Consider the following 19,784-nt stretch of genomic DNA (forward strand, 5'->3'; position numbering starts at 1 on the left):
CACGCATTTATTCTAGTTTGATATTTGCTAGACTCCTTCAGTACAGTGCTGGATGGACGCACACATCCTCTGGCTTTTCAAGTCTGAACTAAACTCAAGCAAAATGTCAATTTTGGCTAAATCATCACCTTTCTTCACATGACAGGCAGAAAGCATATTGCAAACAGCTCAATCCTCACAGTTTTACTAAAAGTCAAAGAAACCAAACAAACAGAAATGCATGTTTTCTGGCGCGTTCATTTTTCTAACATCACTTTTAGATTGAAGGGATAATTAGCAGCAAAAATTGAAGGTTGATTTCCTTTTCTTGTCCTTCGCCCCAGTTCCATCTGGCCAGCGCGTTGCTTGCCGTGTGATTTCAGCAAGCAGGCTGAGCAAGGGGAAGCAGCTTCGATTTTTGACAGCGGCTACACAAACATCACGGCCAAAGCAAAACTTGGCTGCCGTTTGTGCAAAGCTGTGGATTTCATGAAGGCGTGGGAGCCTCTGTTAACCAAAGCCAAATCTAATAGGCATCAACATAAAGATAAATAAATGCTCTGTTCATGAGGTCAGTGTCACACTCTGGGTAAGTTATCAGTCGCTATGCACCTCATCCGAAGTGGTGTCAGGGAAGCTACACTAATTCAACCAAAAGGGAAATAACATCAGAAAGCTCCCTGTTGTCCTCTTTTTCCCCGCCCCTTTATCCCTTCAGATGAAATCCCAATGGAAAGGCCTGAGTTTATCAGAGTTCTGCGTCTTATCTTGAGCTCCGGCGCGTAACAGAGACTCGCCAGACTCTGCTACTGTGTCTTTTTCTCTCAACATTCCCAAATCTCCGACTAGCCCCAGATCCTCTACATGGGTGGAACGATCATCCCGGGAATCGCTGCGTTGTGGGAAAAGAGGGGGAGGAAGATTGAGGAGGAGGCGTAAGAAATAGAGAGAGAGCGAGAGAGAGAGGTCAGTCATGTCATTGCTGGGTTTCATCTGTCATCACAACAGTCACATAACAGAAATGTGCTCCAGCATCTGGCGAGCCACGGCGACTCTCCCTCATCATCTCTTCATTCCGATTCATCAAAACTTATCTCCGCTAAGTGGCGCACACCAACAACATCTTGTAACTTTTCTCAGACTTCATGAGTAACTGCATGCCAGGATGATGAGCGTTTGGAAAGCCGTGAGACAAGGATACAGAGATAGTGATAGAGAGAAATGCAACGAGGCGGGATGAATCTCAGGTTGTGGAAATGGAAACCATGAGGCGTCCATTGTGAGCTTCATTCACATTTTTGCCTTCTGATTTTGGGTTCTTCCCTCTTCTACTCCTACATCTTCATTCTTCACCTTTTCACTCCCACATTAGCCCCTCCCCCCACCCCCCTCTTTTACAAAGCAAGGAAGATTCTTTCATATAACATATTGATTCCTTTCTCTTTTCAATTTACTAATTCCCTGGTTATTTCCTAAGTGTTTCTGGCTATGTGTGTGTGTGTGTGTGCATGCGTCTGCTCAGAGCACAGTGGCCATTGGCCTTTGGGTCATCATGGTCAGCGCTCCTCAACGCCGACAGAGGAAGTGAGGAAGTGCTTAGCTCGGAGCTCAGATAAAGATTCCCATCTATCATTTTTCTCTCTCTCAGGATTTCAACACCATACAACATCCTGCCTAGACGAACAGACACCATGCTGCACTGGATGGAAATGGGAGAAGAGAATGACCTGTGGTGGCGTTACACCCCCCAACCCCTCTAATACCTTTATGCAGAGAGACCCAATGAAGCGCAGGCAGGAAGCAGGATGGGAAGATAGGAAATGGAACACATATGGTGTGGCATGCCGTCTCGAGAGTGACGAGTAAAAACAAGAAAGCAGGCTAAGACAGGATGAGCTTGTGGTGTGAATGAGCAGAGTGGAGTAGCAAGGCGACAAAAGAAGATAATATTAAAGAAAAGCATATCATACTTCAGGAGAAGGCCAGGCCCTGCAGAGCGTTGGCTGACGAGTACTTGCTAGAGTCCACAAAAGACTGATCTACAGTGAGGAAGGAGAGGTAGGGTTCGGGTAGGGGAAAAGAAAGGAAAAAGGAGAGTGGAGAGGAAGAAGGGAAGGAAAAGTGAGAGACTGTTATAATGATATGAAAGGCAGCGCGGATCAATGCTTGATGACGAGGTATAGACAGCAGCTTTAATTTGAAAGTGTGTTTTCTATACAAGCAGACATCCAAATTCATTAGACTTTAGCTAGCTACAATGCAAGGATTATCTGTCTGTCCGTTTTTCATTTGACTTTCTTGAGAAATGTCACTGAGGGTCAGTGTTGTGTCAATTTTGGTGCACCTTGTACGTGTGACATGCTCAGTATTATTACATTTAGAATAAACAGGCTAAGCAACGTCACTGATCACGACAGTCGCTTGCTGTGACCAGTGCAGAACAGAAACTCCACGTGTTCATGCATGATCCCTCCATATTCCAACGAAATTGTGGGAGTATTTCAGACTGAGCATGAATGACGTTGCGCTCTGTAAGCTCTGCAAACCGGACCTGCCGTTTCACGGCAGCACATCTGACTTGCGTGTGCAAAAACAAACAACACCCGACCGCTTTATCAAGACAGCAGAAAGAACACACACAACACCAGTCACATTTACTTTTTAAACATGCAGAATGTGTTTCTGTTATTAATATGTTATTAATTCCAATTTTCCAAATATTTGTTGACCACCAGTAATATTTTGCATTATCTAAAACACTTTACCTGTAAAGAGTAGGTGTATTTTAAATAAATCCTATGTTGTGGTTCAATGTAAGCTCTGCAAATTGGAAACGTCTTGGAGAGGTGAAATGGGGGTGTATCAGTGTGTGTCTGTGTGTATGTGGGTGAATAAATGACTCAAACGGTCCGTTAATTGTTTAAATTATTCCCTTTGCCCCACATTCCTTTGGTGTAGAAAAATACACTACACATTACACAGATATGTGTCTACATTTAGGACTCAAATCCAGGTTAAATTTTAAGACTGAAGGTCACCTTTGCTACTTGATGCTGGTACTATACTATTTACTATAGTAAAGAAAGCTGCAGCCAGCAATACCACAGGCCAGGCAAACGGCCTATTCTGCACAGGCGTGCTTTGAAGCGGCCCTCGCTGAGGTAAATGCTACCTGTTCAGCTGCTTACCTTGCAGGCTGTTAGCATTGGCGCTGGTGCATGTGGGCGGAGGAGAGTTTTGGGGTCGTACGACAGGGGCAAAGGCGCTCTTCTGCTTAACAGCAGCGGACACCATGTTGGCTGGAGAGAAGGAGAAGATGCCGGAGGAGCTGCTGCAATTAGAGGGCAGGCTGGTTGACGAGGCCATGGTGGGGCTTGATGGGACGACTGAGAGAAGAGAGTGGGGTAGGAAAGGTCGGGTTATAAGGGGGTCACGGGGAGCACATCAGGGAGGAATGATAATGAATGACGGAAAGCGGGAGAGACAAGGTTAGAGAGAAGGCCGGGGGCAGAGGACGGGCAGACGGGATGAACAGAAAGGGACTGGTCAATGGACGATGGCAGGAGGGACAATGTTTTAGACTCAGATCAACTGACTCAGACTTTTTCTTGTGTAGCAATCACCTCACAATTACATATTCCACAGCTAAGACAAAAATGTGTTTAGTTGGAAACTTCAACCAAAAATATCCCAAAGCATTTTTCCCCCCTCTGATCAGTCTGTTTTGATGAGTCAGCATGCTGCTCAAGGGCTGCTCGGCGCTCTACCTGGAATTTGCTTGAAGGGAAAATCACAGGAAAGGTTTTCTCATATTAACTTTTTTTCTTTTCTTCACCTGCTTGACGATGATTCGTTTTTTTGCACTATAGATACCATATTCCGATCTGAAACACCATCTATTAATTATAGTTCAAGTTCAGCCTTTGAATCAGCATCATCATAATCTAAGATAGAAATGTAGACATTTGGTGATGTACCGTGAAAGCCATTCACAGTTGAACTGCTATGGCGAGCCAGATTCCTTAGACTCTTAAAGGTCACCACCATCAACATTATTTGCTATTGGTAAATAGCCAAATGATGATATTCACAAAAGTCCAATTTAATCCTCACTAGTGCTCTGGATGACATTTTATGAGGATTTCACACGCAAGCCAACACAATGCTATTTTTGAAAACTGTTCCACACAGAAATTCTACGAAGTACTTGGATTACTGGCATCAAGGAATGATACAAAATTATTAATGAGACACACTGCAGCCTGCTGTAGGTCACAAAATGTGAGACTTATCCAGGGACAAAAAATGATCAGAGGGATATCTGAGCAACCTAAATCCTTTCCCCCTCCTGACATCATCACATCCATCCACTTCTCCCGGGTTTGTCTTTTGTGTGCCAATACACTAAGAGCATTTCCCCCCTCAGTGACTTTACAATCAACCAAGTCGTATTTCACCTGCCCTCTGATATCTGCCTCTGCCTTTATTGTTGTTATTATCCAACACTTAGCTTTTATGGCTCTTCCTGACAAATCCTCGCAATAAAGTCATAATCCATTTATGAAGGGGCCTAACTAATCAATTAATGAAAATTGGACCTACAAAGGCAGGCCGAGGGGCCATTGATTGAAAGTGTCTGTGTGGGGCCGATGAGCCTGTTAAAATACTTGTTAACGCCCAGGAATCAAAGCACTGGAATGGAATTGCTTCTCTAGCAATTAGTTTATTGATTTAATCAAGGGTCTTTAATGTAGACGGTGTGTGTGTAGGTGTGTGTGTGTGCGTGTGTGTGTGTGTGGGTGTGTGAGCAGAGGTGGTGGGGTGCATGTGTCGGGGTGGGGACCTATAGGTGATTTGCTCCCCTGGCCAATAAAGTGGGGATTTGTGTTTGACTCTGTTCTTAAAGAAACAGATGAGTCAGCTGAACTGAATGACTTCCTCCTTACGTGTCACATCGTATTTCCACCTCCTCTTCTCAGTTCCTGAGGAATACCTTTTCTTTTTGGTCAATCTTTCCTCTCTGGATTGTATTTTTTTTTTCCGGATGTGGTGCATTTACTCACTAGCATAGGGCGAGTTGCCTGCAGATCCATTGAGGAAGTTGGGCGAGGTGCCCAAAGTTGCCATGCCAGAGTTACCGTAGCCGTTCATGCTAGTGGAAACAGAGCTGTAGCCACTCTGCTGGGGGGTGGAGCTGGGGACATAACCATGAGGGGACACGCTGCTTGTCGTACGACTGAAACCTACGGACAGGGAACGAGAGGGAGATTGAGAGAGGATATATGTGTGCTGGAGTACAACAGATGGCAAGCAAAACTGAACGAGGGAGCTCACATGCAACGCTGCCAAACACTCTTTTCCCTGCACAACTAATGGGCAAAGCAATAAAAGGCAAAAGAAATCTTGGACAGCATATGGCAGAGCGAGAAAGCAACGAACAGCGAAGAGGAAGAATGATATGAGAGAACATAAAACAAGAGGCCTTTAACCTCACTGGCTCCGAGCCAAAATGAGATGTATCGATAAGGCAATTAACACCAAAGGGGCCTCCGGTGCTCTCCTGTAATTCATAAAGAATAAAGCCAGCATTTCTGACAGGACCTATTTCTCCGTTACGCTGTACAGGTGCAGCAAACAGAAAGAGGACAAGATGGAGAGAAGACCATAAATATATATCTCAGCTCCAACACGCTGACACATGTAGAAAAAAACAAAAAGAATTGAACATTTGGAATTTGTGTTCTCTAAAGGAAGGCCAGGCAATAAACCTGCACGAGGCGATGGTAGTAGACTTCCTCTTGATCATTAGGTACCACAAATCCCATCCTCATCTGTTATGAGTTGGAAACCGCAGAAGTTTCACAGCTGATATCTGTTTTTTTTTTTTTTTTTTACGCCAGGTGATGATGAAGGACAGGGGAAGCGGCGAGGAAGCTCATTTGAAGTATTGAGACAGATTCCTCGGCTGGTCCATCCACTCTGTGCTCCTTCTGCTGATACATGTGACGAATCACCAGTGACTGCACCCACATCTCTCTCTGTCAGACAAGGGCCGGCCCCAGTCTAATATACACACCCCGAGGACCCGCTCATATTTCTCCATCGCACTCCATCCATGTCTCCCTTTTTCTCCATTCCTCACTCTCCTACCTTCGCTCTCTCCTTTCAAGGTTCCCCTGCTTCTTACCGTGGCCGCCCCCATCCACCTGTTCCTCCGCCTGCCCCCCCCCCCCCCCCACCACCCCATTTTCAGAATCTTCTTTATTTGCTCAGTGCTCTTAAATCTTAAAATCACCCTCTCTGAATTTCCCACATGAATTTTTTTTTTTATCCCTATTGTACTCTTCATCTTGACCATCCATCCCTCGTCCAAAAAAAGAGAGAAAGAAATAAACCCTCACCATAGTTCCCATGATTACAGAGTGTAATTGTTTCCTCTTTCATTCACTCACCCTGATTGGCTGTCTGTGCCACCTCTGACCCAGTGAAGGAGTTTACGGACATCATGCCAGCATGGACGGAGCCGCTGCCAAGGCTGGCGAGCTGGTTGTGCCCTCGTGGCACTGTTGTGTAGAGGGCCTCTGCGATATCCGCTGCTCGTTTCAGAATCATCTCCTGAAAAGGAAAAAAGAGCCATGATCAGCAACGGAGGCCAAATAGAGAGAGAGAGAAGAAGAGACATGTTGCCCTTGAAGGGGGCTTTACGGTTGCACAAGAATGCAAGATGTCCTCTTTAGATGTTGAACATGTAAACATAGCAGGCTGAGTGGTTGTTGTCTGTGGTCACTGGGAGGAGTGGGATCATTTCCAGTAAATGAGGGGAAGTTTCATGAAAGGATTCATCAAATCCATATAGGCCTTCATCTCCCTATCTCGTCTTCCTCCTCCTCCTCCTCCTCCTTTGCTCCTGGAGGTCTCTCCTCATTTAGTTCTCATTGTATTTATCCTCCTTTTATTCACAAATGTGTGTTTGTGGGTCACAAATCTGCTCCGAACCCAGCGGAGATGCCATCTTTGGTCCTGCCAAGCGGTTTGAATCCCAAACATCATTGGATCTCTGGAGAGCTGCTGATGTCTGCTTACCTGGTTGTTGTGAGGCATCCCGTACAAAGCCTCTACCAGGTCTGCTGCTCTCTTTAGGATCACCTCCTGCAATCAGGCACAGAAACGGGAAGGGGATTGGTCATGGGCGTGATGGCTCCACGGGTTCAGTCACTTGTATTACTTTCCACATCTTGCATTATGCTGCGAATGCAGAACAGGGGGTGCACGAGAGGAAGGAGACAGACAGAGGAAGAGAAATGGGCCTGTCCTGGTACTTTGTTACTCACCAGGCAGTTTGGGAGACCTGAGGTAAGATACTGTTATCTGTGAATAAAACATGAGCCTATATCTCTTTATCAGTCAACCGTCTGCCCCTCCCCGCTGTCACCGCCAGATCATGGATCCACTGCACATGATCACACATCAATCTTATTTAACACAACATAGCATCAGGTTGACGGCTATACAACTCCCCGCCCCCCCGTCAGCTGGGACGCACCCGTCTCTTGCCCCGCATTAACCCTGGTAATGATCCAAGTGAATAGCCCTGCATCCACTTTGTGTGATAAATGTAGAACAGCATCGCTCAGGTGAACCGCACAGTGGAATTCCCCACATCAAACATTTATCCGTCCATCGTGCTGCAGCTTCTCTGCGCTGGTTTTCTATCACTTATCATCCTCTCCCTTCTCTGTGTCTCTATTCTCCTTCCTCTCTGAGCGTACGAGTGTGTGACTCCGGGCTGTCGCTACATTTGTGCGTATGATGTAGACACCTACAGCCCTACGAAACCCTTTTTAAAAGTTAATGTGCCGGGCCCAGGATATCTGCTGGAGGCGCGACAACCAGAAAATTGCAGCACCCCCCCCATCACCACCACCACCACCATCCCCTCCCTCGTTTCTTTCTCTCCCTCCCTCTCTTCCTCTCACGCACACATGCTGTGTACTCTACCCTCCTGAGTGTATCCCTCGCTGTGAACAAGCCCTGGAGCATGTGTGCTCTCTGTTCCGTGACACGCCGCCTTTCAATCAGACCTCCTCCTATCACACACGCACACACACACACATGCACAGGCGAAGCCTCACACGCAGCCACGCACATTTGGAGGCTGTCGAGCACGCCCAGGACATGACGAGAGGGTCAGCAAAGCAATAAAGATTGTTGAGCGCTGTCCGAGGTGCTAAATTCACTCAATAATGGGAGCGCTGCCTCTGTGTTAACCTCCCATTACTAGCACTATCTGGAGGGGGAGGCAGAGATGGAGGTGGGGGAGAGACGGAAAGAGAGAAAACCAGAGAGGGGGCCTGCTTGAGGTGATTGAGAGATGTAGAGGCCCTAGGAAGGTAAGTGGTTCTTTAGTATGTATGCACCACTCCTCGCTTCCTTCTCTCTGCTTTTCCTCGACTCCCCGTGCCTCCCAGGGATTGCTAGATGGGTAGATGGATGGATGACGGGAGGCCCGGGAGGAGGAGGAGGAGGAGGGGGAAATGAGGGAAGTGTGAGGTATTAGGACACAAACAGATCAGCCGCTGGAGTGTAACGGTGTTCGGGGAGCACACGTGAAGCCTTAGTCACTTCATCGCAAACATCTTCCATCTGCACCTGCTTGATTCTCCCAGTGTCCTCACCCCTAATGTTCAGCCTGGCTTCACCTGCATCTCCAGACGACGTTCTCTTGTCTTCATCTCTTTCTTTGCTCCTATTCTCTCTATTCATCGTGGTCCTGTGCCCTGTCTGTAACCATCAGCCTCTCGTTAGCCGAGGGATCTGTCCAGGAGCTAAACGCGATTAGGCAGCGCTCCAGAGTCGTTCTGATAAACAGATAAATGTGGTTAGCGCCGTGCTGCCTCCTCAGCGCTACGGCTGTAAGGGGAGACCATTTCCTGGGCTCAGGGTCTCTTCCCGTAAAGTCAGGCCCACAGAGATGTCAACAGGAAGGGGAACCTGATCCAGAGCAGAGTCTGGCCCCGTCTGGCCCCGTCTGGCGGGGCAGTCACTCATTAGCTGGCCCCAGACCCCCCCCCCAGCTACATCGCAGCCTCAGCTAAACACATTGTAGTCTGGAGCTACCCGGCGCTTTCAGCCTTACTATTAGTCACAGGCATAAATGGAGGCTGGATTTAGATGGACATTGTATCATCACAACATACAGGGACGGAACAGATATTGGCAAGTATCTTACTCATTGTGTGTGTGTGTGTGTGTGTGTGTGGGGGGGGGGGATTAAGTGTCCCCATGGACAAGGTGCCACTAGAAAGGAATACATTATATTCCCAATCAATTTAATCCTGATTAAAAAAAAGTGGAAAACGAACAACCAGAGAGAGACTTTGCCGAAGTGGCCCTGAATGGACATTAGGAACACAAGAAGTTGCGAGTGTGCGCCCTTCTCCAACCCCTCATGATTAAGGCCAACAGCTGAGAGAATTGTGGTCAACAAACTGTTATTACCTCAATAAAGGCACAAATCAATAGAGCTGAAATGAACAGCCAGGCCTGCCAGCAACCGCTGTTCATTTAGGAGAGAAAGAGACACCACAGAGCGAGCGAGGAAGAGGAGGTGAGGAGATGGATGGATACAAAGATATTTAGAGAGCTACAGGGGGGGTTGATAGGCTAAAGACCAGAACTCAACGGGACATGTCTTTAGATCTACTAGACATGACACATAGCGAGGACAAGTGATTTCTCTATCTTCCTTCTACATCTACCTGAGCTTTCCATCTCTACCTCATGGTGACTTCTAAGAGAGAGAGTGTGTGTGTGTGTGTGTGTGTGTGTGCGTGCGTGCATGTGTGTGTGCTGGAAGTAATAAAGTCCAGCCGGGGTTGACTTCGATCCACTGACCCAGCAGGAGGTAAGACTGGACAGCTATGATGGATCACCTAACCTGCCTCTACCTCGCTCTTCCCTCAACCTCCTTTCCCCTCTCTCTCTCTCTCTCTCTCTCTCTCTCTCTCTCTCTCTCCCTCTCCCTCTCTATCCATCCATGGCTTTCCTCTCCTACCTTGCCAGTCCAAATGACCTTATACTCACTGGAAGGATGAATAGAGTCACTTGTGCGTCCGCTATGCAAATAAAGTTTGAGCAGAAAATGATCATGAACATATGATAAAATGTTCGAGTGTCGCACATACACACAGTCACTCCTCTGTATGTGAGGTCATGCTGCCCTTGTGCCATGCATATCCATGTATGCTATGAAACTCTAGAAGTTGTCAATACTTCTCTGGACCAGCGTTACTAAGACGGATTTCTCTAATATAATTGTATGTGGCAAACGGCATGAGCGCAGAAACACGAGAGGAGTGGAAGCACTGTACCTTGGGTAATCGCTCTTGGTCTCCAGGATGTCTAGGGATGACCTTCTGTAACCTCTGGAAGCCGTAGTCTATGGTTGGCTCGTTCAGCGCTGAGCACAAACAGAAATGGGCAGGAGAAAACACACAAAATATTTAATGTTGGATTCTCAATAATGAAAACACCAACCGTTCGAAGTCAGAGATGCAGCAGGAGAAACGAAAGATTCTCACCCTCCAGTAAAAATGACGGAGTTAAGCCCGGTTTCACATGAATATTTATACGATTATAAAATTAAACTAAACACCCTGAAAATGTGGGTGTTCTCTATTAAGTCTGGTGTGTGTCTATGTTTGCCTGTGATGTAATGAATCTCTCTCCGTCGCCGTCTTTGGTGGTTAATAAAAAGACTGTCAGGAATCAGGCGGCGTTGTATGTGTGTGCACACATGTATGTGTGTGTCCTGTGGTCTTGCGCTGATCAGCGACTAATATAAGCAATTACAGAGCCTGGTTCCAATATAACAAAGGCTTCATCGCTCCAGGGATCCAGCTAAACACACACACAGACACACAGAGAGAAAGAGAGAGAGAGAGAGAGAGAGATCATATCCAGGCAGCAGAGAAAAAGCACTCTCTCGGCATGCTGTGGTCGTGCTACGGTAATTGAATATGAGAAGATTTAACATGAATATTTAAACATTAGAATAAATACAATGAAGATCTGAGGCTTATAGTACAAACACTTCAGAGGAGGATTGTTGGATAAGTGCTCTCTCCACATAATTCATTCCTAATGTACTCTCTCTCTCTCTCTCTTCTCTGTCTCTCCCGCGTGTCTCTTTGTGGGTTGCTTGGTGAGTCAATGCACATACACAGATGACAGTCATCACGACTACCTTTCTGGACGACATCCTATAGTTGTGACTGAAATATGAGTGTGTTTGCAGTCGCATATATGTGGAAAAAAGTAACAGTGAAGGCGTGTCTGCGCCGTCCGTCTGTTTCCCCCGTGGCTCGCAGCTTGGACGTTTCCCGAGGGCTGATGCCCCGCTCGCCTCACATCTGAGCAGCCAGGCTGACTAGGAGGCCCCAAGAAAAAAAAAGGGCCCCTGGAGGCTATGAGTGCAAGCTGTCCTGCTGGACCTCTAGTGACTAACTCCACGGCTCCTCGAGAGCCGATCGCTCAGACACAATCCCAAACAGGAAAGGAGTGAGAGTCTGCGATGCTCTGTTTCGGCTACGCAAAACTCATTTGGACAGCTCTCCCAGAGGACCATCCCAGTAATCCATGACAGTGAAAGAATGGAAAGGTGAATGCTGGAAGCAAAGAAACTACATCGAGAAATACAAAAAAAGAAAAAAAGAAAAGTGGAGCAGGGATGCCAAAGGCAGGCTCAACTTCTGAGGAATGACACACATTAGTGCCAGCTGGTCCACTGATAAAATAAGACAAAACAATGGAATGATCACATGCAAAAAAAAAATAAAGTAGGAATTATTTCTGAGGACAAATATTTGACATTACTTCAGTGTTCTCTGATCTCGCTAAAGCCGTAAGGAGGATTTGCCCTGGATTAAGCCTGCAGTCAGAGGAGGGGATTGTTGTGACAACATCCTCTCCTTCCTTCGTCTCAAAGGCTTTTGTTTTTATGATGAATTTTTTTTTATCAGTTCACCACAATGTGCCAAATGAGCCTCAAGTGAACAATAGCATAAAAACCCCAAGACATACAAAGACACCCCCAATCACAAATAAAGAGACAATTTTGGTAATTGAGAGAGGATGTGATATTGTCTCTGCTCATTTTCAAGGATGATAAACCAGAATAGGAATATGTGGGGGACAACGCACGGCGATAACAACCTGACTGTGTCTCTTTTGGGATTAACATAGTGTTTTATTATACTCCTATATCTACCCTCAGTATTACACATTTCATAACAGGAATTTGTAGTAGAAAAAAAAACAACAACCTAAACTATCCAGCCTCGAATTAAGAGTGGTATGCTCCACTCCAGGATTCAAAGCACACCCTCCTATACAGGTATATTTATAATCCTTAGCTGTCGCGCTCCAGAAGAGCAAATCAAAGCCAGTAAAACATAACTGCCATAAATAAATGAATAGATGAGCAACAGCCCTGGACTGGAGGGATTCACCTAGCAATCACCCACATCAGATCAGATCAATGCTCATGGAAATTTCATGAAGCCTAGAATCCACACCGCTTCATATTTCACTATAATAACCCAAAGAGCCGCAGGGGGGAGTGTGTATAAAAGGGGTGAGGGTGTAGGCAAAGGAGGAGAAGAGGCTAGGGTGGAGGGGTGCTGGAGGTATGAGCTTTAGGGGAGAGGGGAACCAAAAGTGTAGGTGGAGGGCTGAGGGATAATTGAGAGGTCAGTATGGTGGAGCCGTCCAGGAAACACAAGAGAGGAGCGCATGATGGAGGAGGAGGGAAGCTGCAGAAAGTATCCAGTACCCCTGTCTCCTTCTCCTCCTGTGTCACAACATTGTGTGTGTGTGTGTGTGGGGGGGGGGGGGGGGCAGTGATGTACTTGCAGGGTTAGGTAATTGGCTCTGAGGCTTGATGTTAACACCTTAACAGGCCCTCATACTGGAGGTAAGAAGCTGATCATATCACAAGCCCCCCCCTCTCTCTCTCTCATACACACATTTGACTCCCTTCTCCCTCCCCAACTACCCCCCCCCCCCCCCCCTGCAGTCTCCAGTGCTCAGGTGTGATCTCATAAGCGCTGCTTGGCGATCGATGCCGCCAGTGGCAGGGGGTTCAATAGCCCTGAATTACGGCTTCATTTCTCCCCCCCACACACAGATGAGAGCCCCCCCCCCCACCACCACCACCACCCCTCTCTCTCTCCCACACACACACACACACCACTGACTACTCACAATCCAGATCAATACCATACAATCTAATTTTTATCCATTTTTCCATAAACCCAGAGATTGCGTTTATTTGCAGAATCCGACAAGCTAAATAAAGCATCGCTTGAACATGTCAGGGAGACGAATGCTTGGCTGGAAATTCATACACAGAAAACAGATGAGTGGAGCTTTTTGCTCCGAAAGGAAGGGAGAGGCTGAGGCTGACAGAGGAGGAGCGGATTGGGGGGGGGGGGGGGGGGGGGGGGTTCTGAATCTTCTTCAATCAATGGGGGAGTGCATGCTACAACCTAAACTCTAATTATGTGTTGCGAAAAAGTGCACATTGATGGTTAACAATACCTGACAGCACAGATCCTCTCTAGGAAAATGCAAATTCTGAGAATCTGGAAGAAACGTGTACGCCTGAATTAAGACATAAGAAAATACAAGAAATAATTTCCCTGGTGAACGGCGCTCATTTCAGCGGGGTATAAAATAATCTGCATTCAAAATTCATTTACATCATCATCATAGACCAGATGCTCCTGTAATAAGAACGGAGCATGCTAAAGAGGGAAGACAAGCCACATGGTGCAGAAAATTAATCTCAATCTCCAATCGAGGTGTGAGATTTCCTCCACGCTAAGGCTGTGTGCGGTAAACATTAGTGTGTGCAGCTATCTCAGCTGGTCCCGTCTCCAGCTGGAGATCGGCCGTTTTAATCAACAGCAGGCCTGCGCCCAAGCTCAATAAACGAGAGCATTCACAAATAGGAGCAAGACGAGTAATTGACCGGCTCATGGTCACACCCCACTTTTATTACCCGATGACTACACACGGCATGTGTGTGTGTCTGTCCGATGTGTGAATCTACTCGTGTGTGTGTGTGTGTGTGTGTGTGAGAGGAGGTGAGATGAATGTAAAATACATCTCTATCTATAAAAATAGGAGAGAAATTGTACCAATCATGATGCCAACGCAATCAGCATCAGATTTATTACTCGTCTGAAGTACGCAGGCACCATCTGAGCTAAACAATCCTTCTCAGTGTGTGTGAACGGCTTAATTACGGCTAAAATAAAAATAAAAAAAATTGACAGAGCATGCTCCATGCTTGCAACGCTCATGCTGGCATCATCTGGGTTTCACTCCAGTGTCTGCAGTAGATAACCGAAAGTCCTTCCTCCACTCCTAAACCTAATTTGGAGCACAGAGGAAGGCAGAGAGAGACACAGAGCGAAATGTCAGCAGCTTCCCACCTGGTTTAAATTCTGTTCTTGACTTTTGTCTTTTCCCGTGCCGCTCACTGCTACTGAATGATGTTTCCCACACACCTAATCTGCACCCAGTGCTGAAAAACTACCCCTAATGTTTGTGCGTGCATGTGTGCAGATGCATGTCTGTGCACGTGGAGCTGGCCCTAATGTGAGCCAGCAGAGCCTTTTAATATCAGCAGAAGCTGTAGCGGAAGCACTAAGCAGACACGGCTGCATACTGAGGAGGGAGGGATTGCCTTTTGAACGACAAGGGCGATTCATCAACTCCCTCAATCTATGACCAGCATCCCCGTGTCACACACATAAACACACGCGGACACACACACATGTATGTAGGCCCTAGTGGCAGAGCGCATCTCTGGTATGGAGAAAAGAAACGGGAGTTTCTCTGATGAATGTTTAAAAGACAGAAATCAAGTAAAAGGTGATACGCAACCAAACATGGAGATCAATTCGTACAGGGCAGTGGGGGATGGGGGTGGGGGTTATGACCTGATAATGAGAGAGAGTGAGAGTGAGCGAGAGACAGACATGGGGGGGGGGGGGGGCTTATGGTGTGCCGTCAGCCCCAGAGGTGGGTAAGGCAGAGGGCAGAAGAGATGAACAGAAGTGGGATGAGGGGATAAAAAGGCAGAAGAAGAGCTGAGAATGAGAAAAGAACATTCTTTTATTCTTATCAGCAGAGAGCTTAATTGCCTTTGATGAGTCTAATTGGAGCTTTCTGAAGTCTAATGGTAGAAGAGTCCTCAGAGACGACAGAGGACACATTACTGTAATAGCTTCTCTTCAAATCTCCTCTGGACCAAAAGTCCCCCGTTTGCCTGCTCCTCCTGAACCGCTGCTACAATGTGTGTGCGTGTGTGTGTGGAGGGGAGGGGGGGGGGGGGGGGGTATACACAGGTATGTGTATGTTGTGGCTGTGTATTCAAAAGAGCAGTAGCAGCAGTATTGGGTATGTAGTGAATTAATTAGGTCTGCGAGCTGCTAGCTTCCCTCAGCTGAAGTTGATTAGCAATGCCAGCTGTCCCCAATGTAATTCAGTGTGTGTGTGTGTGTGTGATTGTGCATGCGAAAGTAATATATGACTTTATGCATGTTTGTGAGTATGGTGCTGTGTTGATGTGTGTGTGTGTGTGTGTGTGTGTGTGTGTGTGTGTGTATGCGTGAGCTGCCAGCTGCCACGCAGTGCTGCCAATCTTCCATGATTAGTACCCACTGGCAACTGGGCTCAAACTGGTGCCAAACAGACCCAGGAGGGCAACATGGCCCGCGGTAATCCCACATCCCCCCCCCCCCCCCTCTCCAATCCCCTTCCTCTCAAGCCTTTCTCACCCACCACTGTTATCAATTGTTCTCTGCTTCAAACGCTGCGCTCGCGCTCTCATTGATCTCTGCCTCTCATCGTGACACAAAATGTGAGCAGGTTGCTAGGCGAATATAAAACGATGATCCCAGAGCTGCTTTATCAGGCGCTGGGAGAGGTAGGAATACCCGCCGAGGGTGCAAAGCGGCGGCAAAAGTGAAGCACGGTGGAGAGCAGGGCCGGGATGCGTGCCTTGACACGCTTGACTGTATCACTGTGATGGTGCCAGCGCTCGGCGAGCAGCACCACAAGTGTGTTTGTTCAGCTCCCAGTGGATGACCTCTTGTTACCTCTCACCTGTTGAGATTCTTCTGTGACTGCATGGAAGTCAAGAGGCGGAGCGAGCAGAGAGAGTGAGGGAAAGAGAGAGAGAGAGAGAGAGAGAGAGAGAGAGAGAGAGGATAAATTCATCCAAAGATGGCAGATTTGAATAAGTGAATGTGACAAGGGGAAGGAATAGAGGCCTCGGAAGAGATGGGGTGTTTATGCATACGGTTCCAACATGTCTGGCACATTAAAAGGCTGTACACACACCTACACGCACACACACACACACACACATATATGCACAGCTCTAACGGTTTGGCAGACACTGGACTGTCAGACAGTTCTGGCATGGCAAAGGCATGGCCACCCATCTGCCCTCTGTCTTAGTAATGCAGTTACTTGTCAATTTGCATGTGTGCGCTCGGAGTACTTTCGCACACGCATGTAAACAAACAAAGGCAGCCGATTGCAAGCCTTTCCCACAAGTACGCAAACACAGTCATAATTATTACCCATGGACATGGAGCCCGTCCATGCACAATAATTAGGGCACACACACGGCGGGCAGAAAGTACAGAACAGCGATGTGACGCGCGCGCACACACAATCTCGCTCTCCATTTTGGTTTTGTCAAACACTGTATTGGCAATTCCAGCCGGGGCTTACAGCCTAAGTCTATCAGTGGTTGAGATTACAGACAGATTTATGTGATTCACCGACTCCCCAAGGATCCGTGGCCTCGTATTGGTCAATCACCGCTTCACATCCACTCTCTCTGCCCCTCTATTCACCACGCAGCTATAACTCTGCACCGATATGCTCTGATGTAACACTGAAGCTATTCATGCTGCCTACGCGCCCAGCCGTTCAAGATCACGGTCTCCTTGTGGACCTGTTTCTTTGTAAATCACATCTTCGACAGGGTTAAATCTCAATAATCCCACTAATCAAAAGGTTAACCCCCCCCCCCCCCCCCCCCCCGCGCGACCTTTACCTGCTTCATAAAACAGGGCAAACACATTTCCGCCGCTGATCAGTTGGCTTTTTTTCTCGGAATTATTGAGACGTGATATTGAATTTGAAATTGTTTAGCATGCACATTTTGTCCAGAAACAGCGCTGCAGCGTAACTTTCAGTAGATACTGCAAAAAATACAGTCTTAATGAAACGTACAGCAACTATGTGACATTTTATGCGACTATATCTTTTCTCATGTTACATATTTGCAGAAAATGAGATCCCAGGTTGCATGAGAAATGCTTGAAGAAAAACAGATATGCTACATTTATTTGATGTATAATACTTGAGTGCCATTAGTGTTAATGCATAGGTAGTACCTGTGTAGATGAAGCGTCCAGGTGTGCCTTTGCAGAACTGTTTGGATTTGTAGGACAACGTAACCTCCACCACCCCGGGGATGTGTCTGGGCGGAGTTTGCACACGGATGGCATGGGGAGTGATCAGCTACAGAGCGCCAGAGAGGACAAAAAGATTAATTAATTGAAACTTCACATCCAAACACGTGCTCAGGGGACTATTCTCGGCTCTCCTCAGACCTTCTCCTTTGCAGCTTTTGACTTCCGTTCTTTGTATAATCAGTCTGAAAATGATGTGTTTGCGCCAAAGCCCTCGGGTGGCTTTGTAGCCTAAGGCAATGTCACTGTGAAGCTTAGGATGGTTATCAGTGCTGACATGGGCTCTGTAAGGAGGGTTCAAAAGCAGTTATCTGTTTATGAATAAAACACACCTTCCTCTACATACACCTATTACACACTGTAAGTAAATCCATAATATGCTCATCTCTGCTGCCCCTGTCTCAGAGTCTGTCAGCTGAGCATGTCTAGCAGCCGTTGGCCACATTAAAGCACCACTGCATCTTAAACAGGCTCACTTAGTGCGGTTGATGAGCCGACTAGCCGCGTATGCCTGTGTGTCTGTGTGTGCGCGTGCGTGTGTGTTTGTGTGTGTGCTGAAGTGTCTTTGATGGAAAATGGTAACAAGACAAAACACAGATGAGACCTCAATGGGCACTCGTTTTCTGCACACCATGGTGAACTAGTACGGTACTCAAAGCTAGCAGCGCTCAAAACCTATCAATACTGCTGCCAGTGACTTGTGAATGTGTGTGTGTGTGTGTGCGCGCGTGTGTGTGTTGTTCAAACCGTCCCTTTCATTGCTCACTTAGCTACGCTTTTATTCTACCATTGTCTGGCCCCGCTCACCTCGCAGTGAGATAATATAAGAGCTTTTTATAGAATTATTCCTTCACTAAAGCAAAAGCTGTTTAGCTGTGGTGCTCAGTGACCTTCAATTTCACACATACACCACATTTACATTTTAGTCATGTGGCAGATGCTCCTTACAAAGCGATTCATAGTGTACAGTTTGCACATAGGATTCTAATAAAAGACAGAAAGGGTTGGGAACAGACATGACAAAAATAGGACTCACAACAAGACAGGAGAAAACAGGATGTTGAGAATGTGAAATACTTTTGCTATGAGATTAAACTAGAAATTAAAATTATGATAATTTGAATTAACACATTTAAAAAAAAAAATCTTATTTTTAGTCAATAAAATAAATGTAGTTTTTTTTAATGGTTTCAAATGGGTTTATTTTACACTACTGTGAAACGCAAACAAATTCAGGGAGTTGAAAAAAGCCCAATTTTGTAATTTGTCATGAATTTATCATATAAAGATGCACAAACGTCCGAACTGACTAACTGATGTAGAAAACTAATTGATTCACTATTCACACACATGCCCATAGAGATGTTTCTCCAGGATGACACATGAGGACTAACCTCACTCCAGACCAGCATGGTACCAAAGATGACCTGCAGGCCGTCGAAGAAGTTGTCCCCGATGATGATGACGGTAGCGCCCCCTGTGGTCCAGCCTTCACTGGGGCTGATGGCTTTGATGCTGGGGGTCGCTGTAAGATTCATAGACCAAGTAGATTAGATATTAACCAACATAATGACAGCCCATAAAGGTTTCTTCTATTGGCACCAAGTACAGTCCACACACACACACACACACACACACACATGCACTTATCCTCTATCCCATGGGTCAGGGTGAGCAAGGAATACTAATCAGAGTGATTATATGCACCCGGTTATTAAACATCACCCCTGCCCTCTGTGTAAGGGCAGCAGTGGTGCGCTTGTTTTATGACACGTGGCGTATCGTACGGGCGTGTAAATGTCAGGTGTGCTGAGTGTCTGATCAAAGGCCACACGACCAGGGAGCAGAGCAGAGCCAACAGTCGCTCAGCCCTCTGAATACTCCGCCTTCATTAACCAAACACTTAGCCCCCACTCAGCTGTATCTGTGGGGCCGTCTCAGAGCCCGGACACGGAGTGTAAGACCGCCCAGGGCCGCTTCAGCTCTGGCTCGGATACTTTTAATGCATTTTGTGAGATCTCTGTGTTTTCTCTTGAAGCATATTCTTCATGTGCTATCAGAGCAAGAAGAACAATAAACTGCATGTTGTGTCACTGGTACTCGGTGTGATTTTTGGCCTTATCTCTTGGTATTATGGACTTGGAGATTACCGAATATGATTGGAGAAAAGAGCAGCATTGGGGAAATACATGTTTATACAAGCTAAATCTCCTCTCCTTAACAGATACGCAGCTTGTCACACAT

The 19,784-nt window shown here is 46.6% G+C and overlaps 1 protein-coding gene across 3 annotated transcripts in view; it reads right to left on the minus strand.

Moving 5' to 3' along the window:
- Positions 1 to 795: 795 nt before the first annotated feature.
- Positions 796 to 19,784, minus strand: part of ebf1a (EBF transcription factor 1a) — a 45,402-nt gene continuing 26,413 nt past the window's right edge. For 2 of the 3 annotated variants that reach the window (XM_068740819.1, XM_068740820.1), the window contains 8 exons: positions 18,935 to 19,065; positions 17,463 to 17,589; positions 10,350 to 10,438; positions 7,063 to 7,128; positions 6,432 to 6,594; positions 5,043 to 5,222; positions 3,168 to 3,365; positions 840 to 871 (listed from right to left, as the gene is read on the minus strand). In XM_068740819.1, the coding sequence (XP_068596920.1) occupies positions 840 to 871; positions 3,168 to 3,365; positions 5,043 to 5,222; positions 6,432 to 6,594; positions 7,063 to 7,128; positions 10,350 to 10,438; positions 17,463 to 17,589; positions 18,935 to 19,065 (986 nt within the window). Of the gene's footprint in view, positions 872 to 1,949; positions 2,019 to 3,167; positions 3,366 to 5,042; positions 5,223 to 6,431; positions 6,595 to 7,062; positions 7,129 to 10,349; positions 10,439 to 17,462; positions 17,590 to 18,934; positions 19,066 to 19,784 lie in introns of all 3 variants that reach the window. The other variant, XM_068740818.1, reaches the window with a different exon arrangement.

This window comes from Brachionichthys hirsutus, chromosome 6 (assembly GCF_040956055.1).
Source record: "Brachionichthys hirsutus isolate HB-005 chromosome 6, CSIRO-AGI_Bhir_v1, whole genome shotgun sequence".
NCBI classification, from domain to species: Eukaryota; Metazoa; Chordata; class Actinopteri; order Lophiiformes; family Brachionichthyidae; genus Brachionichthys; species Brachionichthys hirsutus.